Source organism: Drosophila montana, unplaced genomic scaffold (genome assembly GCF_035044405.1).
Source record: "Drosophila montana isolate Dmon_TW-CO22-7 unplaced genomic scaffold, ASM3504440v1 contig_920_1, whole genome shotgun sequence".
NCBI lineage: Eukaryota > Metazoa > Arthropoda > Insecta > Diptera > Drosophilidae > Drosophila > Drosophila montana.
This window is the reverse complement of record NW_026999206.1, coordinates 1-20,000: the sequence shown is the minus strand read 5'-3', so window position 1 is coordinate 20,000 and position 20,000 is coordinate 1. Positions and strand designations below refer to the sequence as shown.

The 20,000-nt window shown below is 43.5% G+C and overlaps 1 protein-coding gene across 5 annotated transcripts in view; it reads left to right on the top strand.

Annotated features, from left to right (window-relative positions):
* Positions 1-13,579, top strand: part of bi (bifid) — an 84,764-nt gene extending 71,185 nt beyond the window's left edge. For 2 of the 5 annotated variants that reach the window (XM_064699455.1, XM_064699453.1), the window contains exons 4-7: positions 4,544-4,690; positions 4,769-4,845; positions 11,640-11,899; positions 12,161-13,577. In XM_064699455.1, coding sequence (XP_064555525.1) covers positions 4,544-4,690; positions 4,769-4,845; positions 11,640-11,899; positions 12,161-13,218 — 1,542 coding nt within the window. In that variant the 3' untranslated portion in view covers positions 13,219-13,577. Of the gene's footprint in view, positions 1-4,543; positions 4,691-4,768; positions 4,846-11,639; positions 11,900-12,160 lie in introns of all 5 variants that reach the window. The other 3 variants (XM_064699457.1, XM_064699454.1, XM_064699456.1) reach the window with 2 other exon arrangements.
* Positions 13,580-20,000: the final 6,421 nt, after the last annotated feature.

Genomic DNA, 20,000 nt, shown 5'->3' with positions numbered 1-20,000 from the left:
AGATTTGGTATATCGATAAGTCGCTGAAGTAGTCACATCATTGCAGCTTCTGATGCAGGCATGTCAGTACAATTGTTACGATTTATCGAAGCAGGTACATATATCGATACATATCGACTATGGCGGTCGATCATGGCCGCAGCTAAGCTAACGCACAATTATTGCGGCAACAAGTCCAAAAACTGACTTAAGCAGAATCTGAAAGAACTCTCCGTTATAACCAGTCAAGCAATTAGTATAAGGCCTGTTCACGCTCGGCGCTAATCGATATATATATATACATATATATTTATCGATAAGTAAACTATATCAGTGGTTAGAGCGATTTACATGCCTTCACGGCACTTTAGATTTTCGCAGCTACTCAAAAGCGCATACCGATTGCAGAACATTGCAACTAGCTGTAATTTGAGGCAGTTGCTGTTGTTGCTGCTGCTGCTGCTGCTGCTGCTGGCATTCAGTCACGATCAAGTGGAGATATCGCTGTGGAAGTCGCGATGCGTTCAGTCGATGCAACTGTCGATAACCGTTAGCGATCATCCGTGTTATTGCCGCTGCTGGTTGCATGTGAACAAAACATGCCAAATCAAAGTGTGAGTGATCATTCAATTAAGCAGCACGCCAACCACGACAACAACAACAGCAACAATCGACAGCAGCAACAACAAGCTGACGACTGCAATCACCAAGCAACAACAACAGCAACAGCAACTGCAGTGCCATCATCAGTTAAATTATGTGATAATATGCCAACAATGAGTGTGCAACAGCAACAGCGACAGCAATCACAACAACAGCAGCAACTACAACAGCGATCAACAGCTACAGCAACAGCAACAGCAATCAACACGCAAAAGCCCAAAACAAACGTGTCACTGGCAGCAGGGCGGCGCAAGAGGTGCGCAATTGAGTATCGGGCCACATGACTAGCGTGAAAGATGCGGCCCCAACGGCAACAGCACGTAAAGGCCCGCAGCAACAGCAGCAGCAACAGCAACAGCAGCAGCAGCAACACCAAAATTGCTGTTGCCTTTTTTGGTTTTAGTTGCCGGCGGCTCAATCAGTTTGTCACCCGGGCGATATATAGAGTGATTAAGTGGCCCATGGATTGGATTCGAGTTGGCCAACTGGACACAAGGTGCCAGGCCGGGCCGGGCCGGGCCGCTGGCCGCTGGCCGCAGCCTAGAAACGTGCCGCAATGCAACAGCAGCAATTGCTGAATTTTGCATTAGTTGCACGCGGCCAATCATATACGAAAAATCTAGACAATATTTGACGCATAATTGCATTAGAGCTGCCTGCCAATCAATTCAATCAGCGCATAAAATCACAACAGCAACAACAGCAACAACAGCAACAACAGCAGCAGCAACTAGATCTGCCAGCAAGTGAGCGCCCGTCTTTTGTCTGGCTTGGCAAAGCAACAACAACTACAATCACAACTGAGAAGCAGCAGCAGCAACAGCAACAACAACTGCAACAACAACAGCAACTGTTGCTGCTGCGGCGGCTGCAGTTGCTGCTGATTTGTTGCTTGTTGTGTGACGACAACGACGACTGCGTGGCGTCCGTGTAATCGCACTTCATGTCTAATTAGACTTGTTTATGCCCATTTGGAAAACTGAAATGCAGCAGCAGCAGCAGCAGCAGCAGCAACAACAACAACAACAACTACATTGCTGTGGTGCATGCACATATTATTTTATTTTTTATGGCTATCTTCACGGTTATTTTCATTTAAATCGCAATTCAAACTCGGCAGCTTGTCGACTCGCCGTCGAATGACATTTTAAATGACAATTTTGCGCCTTTTGCAATTCATTTTATTTATTCAGTTTTTGTTTTTTTTTGTTTCCCGCCGCTGAACGCACCCCAGCAACAGTTGAGTTGCATGAATAAATGCGAAGCTCGTTGCGTGGCAGCAGGAGAGAAAGAGAAAGAGATGCATAAAAAGAAAATTGAATAAAATTGAATGTAATAATGCAAATTGTTTTATCAATAAATTCTAGACACATGCAAAACGCACAACTCGCAACGAGTAATTGTTGCTGCTGCTGCTGCTGCTGCTGCGGCAGCCTAAATGAATTTATGTGTCAATAAATTTAAAGCAAATTAGCAAACGACGTTTTAAGTAGACGACAACGAACAACGCGCTTTGCGCCAACGATTTATGGACTAGGCAGCGATTGCGACTCATTCAGCTCAGCTCAGCTCAGCTCAGTTCAGTTCAGCAGAGCTGAGCTCAGCGTCTCGGCGATTTGATTGATGAACGAGCGCACAGCTAGCCGCTTGCCGCTTGCCAATAAACTGTTGCCTTTTAAAGCCGGCCCAAATCGGCCATGTCAGAAGCAATTCGCTGGCAGTGAATGCGTTTGCGATTGCGATTGCGAGTGTTAGGCCGTGTGGAGTCGCCGCACGGCCAACTGCAGCGAGTGTCCAGTCCAAAATGGCGACGTCGGCAATTAATCAGCTTTTTTTTGGTTTTTTTTTTTTTGCCAGCCTTCGGCTTTTGGCCAGGCAATAAAAAGCCACAGTCACTGCCTTTAAGCGAATGCACACTGCATGAATTAATGGCTGCGTATTCGACTAGTATTTGCAGCATTCACATTAATTAAGTGGACACGTCAACGAGTCCAGTCAATTGACGAGTGCCAGCTAAGTGTAGCGTGAGAATCAATATAATTTAAATTCTATATGATTAGCACACTACTTGATTATTTACTCGTTGCCGCTCTACTCGTTGATGTTCTCGTTGTGGCTTATCTCGTTGCTTTTTGACTCGTTCTTGGTCTATACACTATTTTACTTATTACTCTACTCTACTCCTTTTGCTATTGGCTAATATTGTTCTACTAATAGATTATCTCATTGCTCTACTCGTTGTTAATCTATTGGTTGTTCTCATTATCGTTCTGCATTTTTCCTAATGCTGTTGGTTATTCTCTTAAATTAATAGATATACTCATTGCACTACTCGTTATTAATCTGCATGTAACTTCTCTACTCGTTGTAGTTTGATTCGTTATTGCGGCACTCGCTGTTGCTCTACTACTTTGTATTACTGACTTTGTTGTAGCTTTATTTTAATTGTTCTAGTAGGCGTTCAGATGTCACTTGCTTTTGTTCTACTCGCTGTTGCTTTACTCGTTAATATCCTAAACGTTGTGTCTTCACTGAAATACCTATTGCTACCTGGTAACGTTTTCATATATATAAAGGTTTAATCATTGTTCTATCCGTTGTCGCTCTTTATTGTTCTAGGTGCATGTTTCTCTTGCTTATAGGCTACTCGCTGTCGTGGCACTCGTTATAGCTTGACTGGAGGCATTCGTTATGCATTCAGTTATCCGTTTTCAGCTTTACTCGCTAAAGGGCTGCTCTCTAAAAGTCTACTCGTCGCCTCGTTGCTGATTTCTTTAGTTGTATTCAGCAAACTAGTTACACAATTATATTGCTGACAACAAGAGCAAGAACTGCAACCATCTTATTAGTCACACCTTTGTGCATGACACCACAAACGCCATTGGTGGTCTCTTTTAGAGAGGGCGTGCAAATCAAGTCCAGATACAAGATACAGTCAAAAGAGGGGCAACTAGCCAGCCGGTTGTTGTTTCTGTTGCTGTTGCTGCGGTTGTCTGTGGTGTTGTTGTTGTCGCCATCAACAGCAGCAGCAGCACCAGCAGCAGCAGCAGCAGCAACAGAGGCAGCCAGAGCCACGGCTAGAGCAACAGCCTAAAGTCTGAGTCTTGTTTTTTAAAATTACATGAACAAAATGGCGAAGTCCGTCGCCAGACGTAGCAGCAACAGCAGCAGCAGCCTGTGAGGTCCACACGCAGCAACAGCAACAAGAACCGAAAACAAGCTGAAGGCACAGACTATGCCCGGTCAGGTCTAGAGCTTTACGGCCTAGACTGAGCCTGACTGTCCTGCACCGCAGCACCCGCACCCTGGCTGGTTCGGCTTGGGCTCTGTTGTCGTTTAATCGAAGTCGATTCGACGAGTTATGGTAATTAAAAAGGTGTTCCTTCTTGCAACAGTCGCGAATGTCTTTGCTTGGGGGGTCTCGCGGTTCGACTGCGCTGCAGACAAATTCATATTTTATGACAAAACTTCGTTTCGCCGCCCGCCCGCTCTCTCTCTCTCTCTCTCTCTCTTTTGCCCCCAACTTGGGCTCGGTCTCTTTCGCTCCACAGGTCTGGTCTTGGCGGCTCGTGCACTTTGGTGGGTGGTCGCCTACAGGAATGTCGCCGACTTGCGACAGTCTACAGCCATTTGCAATGTCTTTGTGCAGCTTACCTGTCAGTGTGTGTGAGTGTGTGCGAGTGTGTGTGTGAGTATGTGTGTGTGCTTGCCTCTGTTTGGGCCTGTCAAGTTTTGTCAAGTTACTGCCGCCAAACGGAATACTTTATGCCGTTTTGTGTTTTTGTGTTTTTTTTTTTTTTTTGTGGTCTCATTGCATTTTCGCATGCTAAGCGAACTAATCTTATGCTGTATCCTTCTCTCTTCCACGCTCTATGCCCGTCTCTTTCTCCTGCTGCTGTAGACAATACTGAACTCAATGCATAAATATCAGCCGCGCTTTCATTTGGTGCGAGCCAACGATATCTTGAAGCTACCATATTCCACGTTTCGCACGTACGTGTTCAAGGAGACGGAGTTCATAGCTGTGACTGCATATCAAAACGAGAAGGTAAGCTATACTCAATATAGACGCCGATCGGCCATGAATGAGTGCCATCAAAATGAATATCGTTGTTTTGTTTTACAGATAACTCAGCTGAAGATTGACAACAATCCCTTTGCGAAGGGCTTTCGTGATACGGGTGCTGGCAAACGCGAAAAGAAGTGAGTATCACTAGAGTTAAGCAATTTCCTTGACCAAATATATACATTCCCCACATATCTGTATATATATTTATATAAAAGAGTTCGCTAATCCAGGCTCGACTAAGAAACTTACTTTTTGGGGCAATACTTTGGTCAAAGTTTTGCATCAACGGCGCCGGCTTTGAAAAAGTGACATCAAATGTTATTTATTTTCTTTTACGAGACGGGATAATTTCTTCCAGTATATAATTACTTAATATCGGTTATAGATTGAATGAAAATCAGCATAGGTCACAGTTTCAGAGGAAGGGTCCCATCCCAGTCATTTCCTAAAAGACTTTACTCTGCATTAGCTGAAATTGTTTTGCTAGAATTGGGCTAAATGGCTTTAATAGAAGATGGAAACAAATGATAATCAAATATTTAAACAATCCTTAAGGGTAATTTAGGGTTGAAAGTGATTTCTACCATGCGAATACTTCTTGGAGCATACTTGTTGCCAGGTTATCTGAGTCTAGCAACTGTTGTTGTCGAAGGATCTCCTTCAAGGCAAGAATTCCAAGCATTTCCAATGCGGGTAACAACATCATTTGTTCCGCGCCGGAGATTTGTTGCCCTTAAACGAAATAATCTCGCCATGGTCAACGGCGGAGTTATGTCGTCTCCGTGTTAGATAGTATAGTACTTGTACTAATTTTCGGTACTCTCTGGCCAGGTACACTTGAACCTGGATACGGCTTCACTTTAAGCAACTGGTCTATTAAATCAACTCTTTTCGCCTTCGGCCTGGCCTGGCTAAATAGATGTTTTTCTTTAATTCAGCTTTTCCTCTCCTCCTCTTTGATTCAATTAGCTTGCAGATGCGCTCATAAGATTGGCTGAATGAGGCATTAGAGGACAACGCAATCAGCTCTTAACTCTGTCCATCTGTCCATCTGCCCAACTGTCTGCCTGTCTGTTTGTCTGGACAGCTCCGAATTTGAATTGAACACGAAATCGAAACCCTCAATTCACAAAGTCGAAACTCTCACTCGCTCAAAGTACTTCATGCTGACCGCCTCAAAAAGCAAACTAATCAGCACTTTTAGCTGCACAGCGAGTGGGTTTTGCAGGGGCTTTGGTCATCGGGAATTGGCTTCTCTTTGGTATTTGTTGTCAGGCCAAAGCTCGTTTGTCTAGCTCGAGTCTGTGTGCTCATTTGACTCGCTTGTATCTGTATCTGCAGATTTATCTGCAGATGTATCTGTGCCTTGATTAGCAGGCATTAATTTTTGTCAAATCTGTGCGGAACTAATTAGCCTGCTGCTTGGCAAATTGCAACTCATACAAAGCGCCAAACGTCAAGGACTGACCGGGGTGGCATGGATCCGGAATTCCAGCACGAGTCCAAGTGGCCACAAAGTCAACATAATGATGAGCTCCGGCTGCGGCTGCTGTTTATCATCATGATGTTGATGACGAGCTGATAATGATGACTGGCACCTTTCTGGTCTGGCCCCCAACACTCCCCCCGACTGTATATATATATACATATATATATATAAAGCCAGCCACCAGCTGTGCGCATGTAATCCATATTGATGGATTGATTTCAATTTCCTGTTGGCCGAACGAGCACGCCTGCAGTGCAATTCAGCGTGGGCGCTGATCAAATGCTTTCTGACTTTTCGCAATTGTTTTTGAAGGATAACCCAAAAAGTCAACACACAACAGCAATGGGGGGATTTGACTAGAGCCTGGAGTGGTTCCGGTTTCCGGCCACATCAGCAGAGACGGCGGCGGAGGCGGAGGCGGACAGTCCTGTTTGAAATCTGTGACTTAGCATAATGATGAATGACATTTAATAGCTGGCTCAACGTTTTGTTAAACGTTACAAATCAATTTTCACTTTGTGTGTGCAACTGACAATGACAAGACGATGATGAGCTGCGGCGTATTTGGACAGGCACCGGGAACGACTTCATCAGTCTTCTGTTTGCTGCATTGACACAAACAATTTACTTGCGGCCCTTCCTTCCCGTTGAGTTGTTGTAAAACTGATTACAAGCGCCTTGATTGACATTAGCTGCCAAGCCAGCCCCCCCGCAGAGCCCAGCCCTGGCTGCCTAGCCCCAACCCCCAGCTCCCCCCCGCTGCAACCACTCCTAGCCGCGCTGTCTGTTTAGCTCTTGTCTAGTTTCCTTTTATGCGCAGCACCCATTAATATGCCCAAAACGGGTATAAACGTTTGCCAATCAATGTATGTATGTTATGTACGCAAACAAATCGACTGCCTCGTTCACATTAAGTATTTATGTTCTCGATCGAGACGCGAGACTGCGTCGTTTAGACCATGCCTGACCGCTAACTGCTTCCATTTTCTCAAAACCGATAAATATCGATTGCCAATTCTCCTATTTTGTGTAGATCTCACCAATGATACGAGTCAGATGCAACAAATTTTTATCGTTTGTCCATTCAACAAGTTGAGCATACACAAATCAAGACTTTTTTAGATTTTCCGCTCGTTTTTCCAATAATCAATATAAACCGATAGGCAATCAAATCCTTGTCTAAATAGCAGATATATTTAAAATGAGATTGCTCTTCATTCGCATACAGACATTAAGTTTATATTACTCTTTCGATTGCACTTATCGATTACTATCGATTTCGAAACTCATCTCGCATTCTGCATATTGCAAACATTAAAATCACATGTGTGCCTTTCTTCTGTTTTATGTTTAGATTCTCGAAGATTAGTCACAGTCAAAGTTAATTATAGTTTTTTCGATAACTGGATTGCCCGATAACAGAGAATTCATAGCTATCCATTGGCAAGCCACGACGTTTTAAATCAAATCTAAAAAGCCCAAAGATGGATTCAAGTTATTGTTGGCGCAGCTTTAGAAAATAATGTTATTATTCACTTAGCTGATTACAGGGTATCCTCGTGTTGGGCATTTCTAGCCGCGTGCGGTTTCTATTTGCCTTCGACTGTCAGCTGAAATCATGCATTGCCTGTTTTTGTCAGCCAACCAACAGAGCCGCCCCCCTCCGATTGCCCTACTGAAATTTGACTGGTCATTGCTGTGACAGCCATGTGTCAGGTTTTTGGTCTGTGCTTCGGTTTCGGTTTCGTTTGTGTTTTGTGTTTTGGGGTTGGGCTTGGGCTTGGAGCTTTCCTCCAAAGTTGAGGGCAATTATTAATGAAAAGCCTGCGCTCAAAAGTAGACTATGGCTTAATACCCTTGCAGAGTGTACTATAGAGGGAGACATCCAGTCAAATATATATATTCCGGATCCGGATCCAGCAAACAAGCAGCTCATCTGCCAATACGAAAATTTGCCCAAATCCATTTCTTTCATGCTCTCTTCATTCTCTCGGAGCCGGCCCGATCGGAATGCTATATAACAAATGCCTTTGGCGTGTATCAAGGTTCTTGTTTGAGAAAGCTATTTGCTTAACAAGAGGTCTTGACAAAGCCGGAATATGATTCACTTGACTTCGCCAAATGCTTCTAGCATCTTTATGCCATATGCCATATGCTATATAAGCTAAATGCTTTATGGAATAAAATTAAGTCTCTTTAAAGATATCTACACAATTCCGCTCGCCTATTTGCAAAGCTTTTTTAATCTGCGGCCTTCTCAGAATGGCCATTCATATATTCGCTTTTTATATAATTTTTCTTTTTATGATGATTATTTTTGGTGCTAAGGCGTCGTGTGTAGGAGTCGGAGGGTTGCAAGCCACTAAAGAGCTTAGCTAACTTTTTGCATAGACTTGCAATTAGCCTGAATGCCCAATGCCCGGGCTGGGGCCGGGGTCGGGGCCGGGGCCGGAGCCGGGGCCATAAAATCTGGGCAATTAGTGCGACTTAGGCAAACTCCAGACTTTTGTCAATTGGCAGCAACAACAACGAAAAAACAAAACACATTTTAAGCAGCTCAACGCGGCAGCAACTTTTTGTGGTTAACCCTTTTTTTTTTTGCAGCCAGCCAGCCAGCGACTGGGCTGCGCTTCATTAGCAGCTAACAGCAACAACAACAACAACTTGCCACAGCAGCAACAACAACAATGCCGTGGCGACATTTCCAGCATTCGCTCGTCCTGCGACTTGGGTGTCGCTGCACAGCAAGCGCCGCTAATTGGTGGCAACTATGCCACAGTCAACTGTCCCTCCCCCTCCCCCCCTCTCTCTCTCTCGCTCTTTCACCCCGGTCACACAACTGCGCAACTTCCGGCGGAATGATATTCATCTCGCCGGTCACATTCCCCCCGCTCGCAAACTCTTTGCAATTGCCTTTGCACTGGCCGCGGGCGCAACGGAAATCTAAAGTGAAAACAGTTTTAACAGCAGCAGCAGCAGCAATTGAAATTCCTTTTCATATTTATTTGCCAGCCAGTGTTGCGCCACACCCCCTGCCCCCCTGCGCCCCTGCCCCACCCAGCCGTGCCACATGCTGCTGCTGCCAAATAGCCGCAGGCGTTAGTTGACAATTGGCGCACTTTTTTATTTGCCTCATCTGCCTTCCCCCCCCCCCCCCTCCCTACTGCCTCTCTGCCCCTCTCTTCTCGTTTTCACTGCTCTCGCTCTGCATGCCTCTCTGTTAATTTGCCAATGTTGTGGTGGGCGTGGCTCGAGTGGGCGTGTGTGCGGACTGGTTTTAGCCGCACATTTAGATATAATTCAAAAATTACAGAGCAGCGCAATTTCAACAACTTTCGGCGCTCCATACTGCCGCCCACGCCCACGCTGCACAGCTGACAGAGGTGTGGGAGAGTGTGTGTGTGTGTGTGTGTGTGTGGGGGGGGGGGGGTGGTAGGTGAGTCGTTTTCAGCACAAAAGCTAAGATAAACGTCTTAGTTGCCTTTTGTGCGAGTGCTGAAATTTATGGTTGAATTACATGTGAGCCACAGGAGCGGTTTAGCATTAGACACGTCAATTGGGCGCACCTTTAGCCACGGGGGCGCTTAAAATGGGTATTTTTATTTGCACTTGCGCTGAATAACATTTTATAGTCCTTGTCTCTGGCGTAAGTGAAGCGGGATATCTAATGGAAATATCAATATGATCAATAACAAGACAATAATTAAGATAATAACTAAAGGCAAATTTAAGGTACATTTAATGGACATTTCTATGGAAATTTTTGTTGACACTTTAAGTACAATTTATTCGATTTAACTTATGGACATTTTTAGGTCAGTTTTAATAGAAATGCTTGTGAACATGTTAGGGAAATATTGGTGGAAAGTTTTGTAGATATTTTTAGGTTAATTTTAATGCATATTTTCGTGGTCATTTTCAGGCTATTTTATTAGATATTTTTGTACAATTTAAAATCATTTTAATGGAAATCATTTTGCTTTTCATGGCTTCCTAATCCCATTTTTCCCATACATCTAGTTGCAAGAGCAACAAAATATTGTTTGCATTTCTATTCAGCGCTTTATTTGCTGCTTAATTTTGGTAGAAATTGTAGGCAGTAATTTCGGCGCCCCATTTGAGGCGCCGTTTTTGTTTTTAGCTGTTGCCCTTTGTGGTTAAGTGGGTGGGCTCGTAAAGCTGCCTAGATTAACACAAATTGATTTGCTATTAAATTAGGTATATACACAACACACATACACACACACACACACACACGTACGCAGGTGATGCGAAGTACGTGGAAAAACAGTTAAGTGTAAAAGAAGACGCCTGTGGCGAAATTGCGAGCTCCTGTCTATGGGTGGTTCCGGTCTTTGTGGTTGCTGTGATAATGATACACACATGTCCGTGTGCCTGTGTGTGTGTGTGGCTGTGTGTGTGTGTGTGGCTGTGTGTGTGTGTGTGCTAGTAAATTGCCCAATTTGCGAGCACGGCCTGGCGCTGGCAGCGTTGCTTTGATGTGTGAACAACAACAAAAAAGCAAACGTACAAAATGCACGGACCTAGTTTGGCAGGGCTGCGTGGGGGGAGTGCCAGCGGCTTTGGATAGAGGAGGGGGGGGGGGGGGGGGGTGGTTTGAGGATTTCTACTGAAGCTTACGGTGTATTACGGCCAGTTCAGCCACTAAATTACACTAACGTGTTTTGAATTATTTTCCAATTTCATTGTCGGCCCAGACACAAACTGCCGCCTGTTTCCGCCTGCCATTGTTACATTTCAATTAAGGTTCCGGTTATACATATACATATATATCCCCCCCACCCACCGACCATCCGACCCGGATCAGCAGCCCCTTGCCATGCCAGCCATTCATATGCCGGCAGCGTCGTTTTATCATTTAGCAGATATTCCCAGCTAGCACAAATATTATGCCAGTGCCTCGAATAGCCAACAAAAAGGCTAATAGATGAAAAAATAAAATAGGAACGATGCCAAGAACGCGACACGCCCAAAAAGTGCCAGTGTTGCAAAATGTTCGCATTCGATTGCATTTCAGTTTATCCGATTTTCGGCTAATTCAATTTATATTGATACCAACAGAGTATTTTCTTTAGAGTACTTTTCGTACTTTTTGGAATTCTTTCTTGTTTTGTATTTCATTTTGCCTTTACAACTATGTTTTTCATATGTTATTTGAGATAGATGATATTATTATTGCACGTCTGTGATAGCCTACGATTAATCTGGGATTCGGACCTTTTTAAGGCTTGCAATAATACAAATTTGGGTTACAATGATTCACAGTTGGGCTTATGAGAAATAGAGATCAAAATTCTTCAAGAACTCCCCCTCCTGCTTTTCCCGCCAGTTAATATCTCATATAACATGGCTTAACCATGGCTAATGTGCATTTAGACAATTGGATGTTCTAATTTGTTTTGTTTTCTCGTACAACTGTTGTTACAGGCAGGCGCTGATGTCCAATCGAGGGTCCGACTCGGACAAACTGAATCCCACGCATGTGAGCAGCTCGCGAGCACCGCTCCATTTGGGGCATGCAGGTCGGCCGCCACATTTGCATCCGGCGCACGCCGCGGCGCTGCTCGATAATCAGCAGGACGATGAGGATAAGCTATTGGATGTGGTGGGCCCGCCGCAGAGTCCGCTGTTGCCGTTGAGCCACTCGCTGCAGCAGATGCACGCACACCAGCACTCGGGTAAGTTATCACATAGCAGTCACTGTTCACTGAACTGCGTTCAATTGATCTAAGCCACATGTCTAACTGGTGAAATTTCTTGTTTTCTTTTGTTCTCGTTCCATGCAATTCGTCACTCGCTACTCGTTACTCGCTACTCGTTACTCGTTACTCGCTACTCGTTACTCGTTACTCGTTACTCGCAACTCGTCACTCTCTATTCGCTACTCGTCATTCGCTATTCGCCACTCGTCTCTCGTCACTCGCCACTCGTCGGATTAGCAGCCCTGGCTGCCTGGTTCAATCACTTGGCTGGCGCTGGCGCCGGTGAGCATGCGGCAGCGGCCAATGCAGAGGAAGCACTGCGTCGCCGTCTGCAGGCGGACGATATGGAGCGCGATGGCAGCGACTCGAGCTGCTCGGAGAGCGTCGGCGGCAGCACCGGCGGTGCCTTTCGTCCCACCTCAACGGGCAGTCCCAAAGAGGGCGTTGGCGGTGGTGCAGCTGCTGCGGCGGCGGCGGCAGCGGCCGGTCTTAACGCGGCCGGCAGCTATCCGTCGCCCAATATATCTGTGGGACCACCAATACACCCGTCGCCGCATCTGTTGCCTTACCTCTATCCGCACGGACTCTATCCGCCGCCGCATCTGGGTCTGCTGCACAATCCGGCAGCGGCCGCTGCCATGAATCCCGCCGGCCTCAATCCGGGCCTGCTGTTCAATGCGCAGCTAGCGCTGGCTGCCCAGCATCCGGCGCTATTTGGGCACGCCTATGCGGCCGCCGGACATACGCCCGTCTCGCCGCTGCAGGGCCTGAAGAGCCATCGCTTCTCGCCGTACAGCTTGCCGGGCAGCCTGGGCTCGGCATTTGATGCGGTGACGCCCGGCTCGAATGCAAATCGCAGCGGCGGCAATGGCAGCGCCGATGCAGCAGCGCCGCCCAATCTGCTGCCCGCTGGCAGCGGCGGCCTGGGTCTGGACAACGGACCGCGCAGCCTGAGCTCCAGTCCGCGACCGCGCGCCTCCTCGCACTCGCCGCCAACGCGGCCCATATCAATGTCGCCGACAACGCCGCCATCGCTGCTGAAGCGGCAGGCGCAGCATTCGCCGTCGGAGCTCAAGAGCATGGAGAAGATGGTCAACGGCCTCGAGGTGCAGCACAATGGCAGCGCTGCGGCAGCGGCGGCAGCAGCAGCTGCGGCAGCGGCAGCGGCTGCCTCATTGCTATCGGAGGAAACGGCGCAACTGCATCACACCCAGGCGCATCACACACATCCGCACACACATCATACGCACGGACAGACGCACGGGCATCATGCGGCGGCGGCAACGGATCAGTGACAATTACAGGACGGCCGCTCCGATTGCGAGGAGGGCGGCCCCGATGACGACGACGATGATGAGCACGATCGCAGCTCTGTCATCGATCTGGATGTCGATGTCTGACCGCAAACGGTTCAGCTGCAGCAGCTTTAGCTCGCGCCCAACAGCAGCAGTTCGGGCCCAGCAATGGCCCGCGCTCCGGCCCTGGCCAGCGGCCTCAGTTAACCAACACTGCGCTTAAGTGTAAATAGCGCCAGCGATCTATATTAGGCATATTTGTAGCATATAGCATGTAGTACACACACACACCCACACACACACACACACACACACACACACACAGACACGCACCTAATACCCATAGAGCCTAGAGACGTTGCGGGTCGCTTTGCGTATAGCTGTAATCCGATATATACATATATATATATACATATATATATATATACGCTTTTTTTTTTGTGTGTAATCGATATAAGCAACGCCTAGCCTGTAAATTTTTTGTGATGCGCAGGACCCGCCAGCTTTGAAAACCTAGTTTAAAAAGAGAGAGAGAGAGAGAGAGAGAGAGAGAAAGAGGGAGAAACATAGTAGAAGAAAGCGAGGCGTGAGCGAGAGTGTGCGAGAGAGAGAGAGAGAGAGAGAGAGAGAGAGAGAGAGAGAGAGAGAGAGAGAGAGAGAGAGAGAGAGAGAGAGAGAGAGAGAGAGAGAGAGAGAGAGAGAGAGAGAGAGAGAGAGAGAGAGAGAGAGAGAGAGAGAGAGAGAGAGAGAGATAGTAGTTTTCGTTTCCTTAAACGTTGCCCAGTGCTCTAGCAATTAGTTCAAGCTTTTTGCATTATTCCCTCCCCCCACCACCCACAATTACTAGCACTTAAGCATAACAACTTTATATATATATGTATGTACCACACACACACACACACACATATTTCTTCATAGATGATATTCAAAGTGAGCGAGCGAGCGAGAGAGAGCAGCAAGTAAATCGCGCTCAGCGGCAGACAAATTTATATGTATATACATATACATACATATACATATACATTTATATCTACATATATGCATATATATTGATATATTGATATTGTACGATTGAAACAAATTAGCAACATCAAAGATGGCGCCTATATATATACACACACACACACATATAAACACATACACACACATATACATGTAAATCTAAAAACAATGTAACGTTTGACAAAAAGCAGCAAATGCGAATGGCATAAAGAACACAAGAATAACGCGAGAAAACAAAAAAAAAACAAAAAGAAAACAACAAAAAAAATAACAAAAAAAGTAAAGAAAAAGAAAAAGAAAAAGCAAAACAAAATAAGCATGCAAAGAGCGTAAATTTTTTTTCTTAGTCATAGGATGAAATTTTTTTTTAATAATCGTAAATTGAATTAAATAAGAAAAGAAAAAAAAAAACCCAAAAAAAAAAAATAAAAATAAAAAAATAAAATAAAAGAAAACATGAATAAAATTGCGTAAAAAGCGAAAGCATTAACTATATTTAAACTAATTTACGTAGTTCTTAAGTACCGTGTACCGTAACATCCAAACAAATGCATAATTTATATTAATTTGGAGCACACCAGCAACCCGAGAGCCCCCTTTCCCCCCCCCCCCCCCCCCTCCCCTCCACCATCCCTTCAGTGCCCGTCGAGTGGCTCAACGTCGTTCCCGTTCTGGCAACCAGCCCCCTCCCGCAGGGCAGCCCTCTGTTCTGGTTCCACAGCATTCACGAGCTTCTCCTCTTCTTCTTGTAGACACTTAGTAGCAGCGACACACACACACACACACACACACACACACACACACGTACGTACGTACACTCACACACACACTCAGCCAGTTATAGCACAGTTTCACGATATTGCATCCTATAATACAAGTTCTTATGTATTTTACCTTTTTATTTAATACATATTTTTTTTGAACTTTTTTTTTTTGCTAATTTTTAAGTTCTAAAACCAAAGAACAAGACACTTTTTTTTTGTATAATTATAATTCTTTCGAACAGACTCGGAATAGCTACTTAGTATTATTGTGTGTGTTTTATTTTAATCATATATGTACATCCTATATAGCATATATACATATATATATACATATATATATATACATATATTTATATACATATATTATATACACCAATATTTTTTTTTTTTTTTTTTTTGTAAATTAAGTGAATTATTAAAAGGCATTCAACGCATGTTCCTCGCATAAGTTTAGAGCGACAAAGACGCAGCAAACAGCAACTGCTTTAAGTTTCAAACACGACCCTCTAATTCCTGACCACACCCACTCCACAATTTCCAACCTAAAAACAATATGCACTCACACACACACACACACACACACACACAGAGACAGACACACAGACATATGAGCAAAATATTCGAAACAATTTACAAGAAGTGAAATAAAAAGCAAAAATAAATAATGAAATATAAAGAAAACAGCAGTTTGTAGCGCAGTTTGTTTTCCTTACCGATGTATGTATGCATGTATATATCCATATATATATATATATATATATATATATATGTGTGTGTGTGTATATGTGTATACCCTTATATATAATTGAATTTTTTTTGTGTTTGTTTAGCTGTTTTTTTGAATGAATTATACGCAAAAGCAATATTAATTATAGTTAATTAAATTTAAATGCAAACGAAAACACGACAAACAAAATAAAAACAAGAACAAACATTATAAATATATATATATATATATATATATATATGTTCACATATACATATATATTACTATATATATATATAGTATATATATATAAATATATTTAAATATATATATTATATATATAAATAAATATAAATTTAACGATGAAGCAACAACACCTCATGTCACTGCAATTATATTAAAATTAATTAAACAACAACAAAACAAAGGAAATTAAATAAAAATTATTGCTAAAAAAAAAACAACAAAAAACAAAAACAAAACAAATAAAAAATAAAAACAAAAAATACAAACAAAAAAATAACAACAACAACAACATACATGCAAGAAGATAAACGTGTTTCATTTTTATTACCATTATTAATTATTAACCTGAATATTTGGCTATCTGTTCCCGCCCGCCAGGCACCGTCAAATGCGAGGCATTAATCAAACAAACAGGACAAAGGATATTAAATGTATTATACAGAAATATTATACATAAACAAAAGCATTGGCAAATAATACGAAATGCTGAGTTTTTACAAAAATGAGCAGCATTATTGTTTTCAATGCCCCAGCGGAAACTGTTGTATCACTGCAAATAAATGGGTCTGCATGTTATATATACGCAAATAAAGCCGTGTAAATATCCAGTGTCATAATTAAGTGGCCCCAACTTAACTTTGTAGCGGTCCACCAACAAAGGCAAACACGGATGCAGATACAAATACAGATGCAGAGACAGATACAAAAAAAGATACAGATATGTACATATATATATATATATATACAGATACAGATCCAAAAATAGATACAGATATATATATGTATATAGATAGAGATACAGATATTGATGCAAAAGCAGATTCAGATATATATATATATACAGGTACAGATTCAGATACAAAAAGAGATACAGATACAGCTATAGATACAGCCAGAGATCTAAATACAGATACAGATACACAAGTAAGCAAATCAATTCGATGTGCAAAGAGAACTAACTCCGCCGACATATTCCCGACTCGGTACACTTAGATCGGCGGAGTTTAGATCGGCGAAGTTATGTCGCTTTAAAACAAAATAATCTCGCTAAGAGAAACGCCGAAATTATGTCGTCTTGACGAGATTAAGGCTTTGACTGGACACAACGATGCTTCAACGGATTCCTTAACACACCAGCAGGTTCCTAGCTGGTCTCTAGAAAAGGGCTCCAGGCTAATCAAAAGACCTTAAAGTAAATGCAAAAATATATTGTTTTTAAAATATTCTTATAGATTTCATGATTCCTCAACTGGTAAGGTATTAGAACTCATATATATTATACATATGTATATATATATGTATGTAATGCTAACCCTCTTCGAATTGATGCATTGCCCTGCCGGCTGCGGAAGGTGTAACATTTAATTTAATAAAGCCATAGTTTGTAATCTACGAGTGGAAGGGATGAGCCCGGCGTTCGCCCAGTTTTGGGAACAAGCCAATTTGGATTAAGCGCTGCGCCACTAACCCTCGGCTAAGCCAAGCGTTAAGCACTCGACTTACAGTTAAAGTTAACTAATAGAATTTGGCACGAATGCCAAAACTAACGAGTGCGAGGGTTTTGCGGATTAGCCCAGAGAGATATGGCGCGGAGCGCTGGCTAGACGATTTCCATCAGCGATAGAGCTAATTTTGGGTAATTGAAAGAGCTGACCCAAAGCTGTACAAATAGCTGGTTCCACATGAGTGGCGACGCATGAGGTTGTAAATTGTAACGCTTGACTAGGAAGGCGCAAAAGAGTTGCAAGTTGAAGTGCAGCAATAAAAGGCGGCCAAAAACCGCAGCCCCAACCCTAACCCTAACCCTGGCCCGTAGTCCGTAGTCTGTAGCTCGCAGTCCGTAACCCTTTTATTTATATAATTTCTTGAACCCACGCACAGGCCATCATGAAAGACTGTCAATAAGTTTGAGTGTTTTGGCCCAAAAAGTCAAATGCGAGCTGAATGCGCACCATAAATTACGTATTATTAATTGCTGCCGCCGCTGCCGTCACAAATGTCGCCAGTGGCACCACCGCCAGAGCCACAACTGCCACACACTCGCGATGCTCGCTGAAGGGTTATGGCAATGTTGACAACACTTGCCCGGTTCTCTCCCTCCTCCCCCCTCCCCCCACCCCCTTCGCGACTCTATCAAATACATTTGCCCTAGCTACGAGCTGGCAATTTGTACCATGATTAATGTGATTGTTTACCAAGCAGCTGGGGTAAGTCGTACAGAATGTTCAATGTACAAATGAGAAACTTAACTAACGAGTAAAACATAACGAGAAGACTCAACTAGGCTTTTAGTTGGCTTATAAATTGTGAAGTTTAGTGAATAATATGGCCTCTATTGCATAAATTAATATGTGTACAAATCTTGTGCATATATACATCGAAGTGTCAGCAAGAAAATTTGCTTCTCAGCACAATCATTTTATTAGAATTAACGAGTAGCAATACACAATACAACAATATGTCAACGAATCCATAAGCTTCAGGTCACATTTAATAGTATCAATATGTAACGAGTTGAATTTTCATATAATAAAAGAATCTTATGAAAACGTAACGAGTAAAAGTAACGAGCGGTAGCATACATAATAACATAAGCTAGTCCTATAAGTACATACCATGTAAAAGTAACGAGTGGGCGAAGATATGTCGGTGGAGTTATGTCGCTATGCCTATCTGTCATTAGCTTCTCGTCACATTTATTTGAACGGAAATGTAACGAGTGGAAACTTGTAGACATATATACATACATAATCTTTTCAACGCGTAGGTATTATATTAAAGTAGCGAATACATCTTAAGTTATGCAACGAGTAAAAGTAACGATTGCCATAGCTACTCGCCACACTTTGTTCAACGAGTCGACCAGCAGTTGTGTAACTCCATTAACAAACCACGATGATAGCCGTAAATTGTAATGTGCATACGCATAATCTTCCCGTGGAGTCAGCAACAACAACAAATCGCCCATTATTGTCGCAGCTCTTGTCATCAATTGAAATTTTCTGCATGTCATTCGGCTGTGACAAGTCGCTGCCTGTCAATGTGCATTATTATAACTTGCGTTTTATTGCCAAAACATTTATGAGACAGGGCGACAGCAGCACAAAGTGCGTGCTGAAAGTTCCCCTATATATATGTATATATATACATATATATAAATATACTATATGTGCTCCATGGCTGGGTTGGGGGTCGAAAGTGGAAGTTTTACGTTGAGGGGCGGTGCCACAGAGCTGCGAGTCGCAACTATAATGATCATAATAATAGTTTTACGGGTTAGAGAAGTCACAGTCATAGCGCCAGCGACAACGACCAACAATTTAACAGCAGCAACAACAACAACAACAACAGCCAGTAAAATCGTCGAAATTGTTTTCATACTTTCGATTTTTAACCCTTTCACAATGGTGCGTAGCGCATTGCGTGCGACAGCCCCAGCACAAAGGTCTGCCCGTTGGTGAGGGGCTGAGCCGGCCGGGGGTTGGGGGGATTGTGCGGTTAATGTTGTTGTTGTTGTTGTGCCTCGTTTGACTCAAGTTTGTTATGCATATTTTATTAGCGCATTCTGTGGATACGCACAGGCAGTTGACTCGTTGCGTGTCCAAAAAAGACACCACCCCCAATACCCAATCGCCCCCCCCCCCCCCCCCCTTCACCCACCTGGTACTAAAAAGGGTTGCAGCCACAGAAAATGTCGCTATTGTTGGGCAGTGCAACTGTTGTCGTTGTTGTTTTTGTTGCTGTCGCTGTTGACATTTAACTTAAGCGGCCGCACGGCAGCAATTAAAATGCTCAACTTGTCAACGACGAGGTTGCCCTTAACACCCACCCAACCACCCAACCAGCCAACCACCCAGCTGGCCCACTCTGGTGATTTTGATTTGATTTGTGAACGACAAAGAGCTAACACGATGACAGCTACTATAAAATAATTTACATATGCATATATTTATTTTGATATCTTGAGATTTAATATGCATTTTATTTTCGAATAGTTTAATAAAAAGTCCAACATGGTCAGTTGTTATTTACCCGAAATATTCCTAAAATTCACAAAAAAAGTT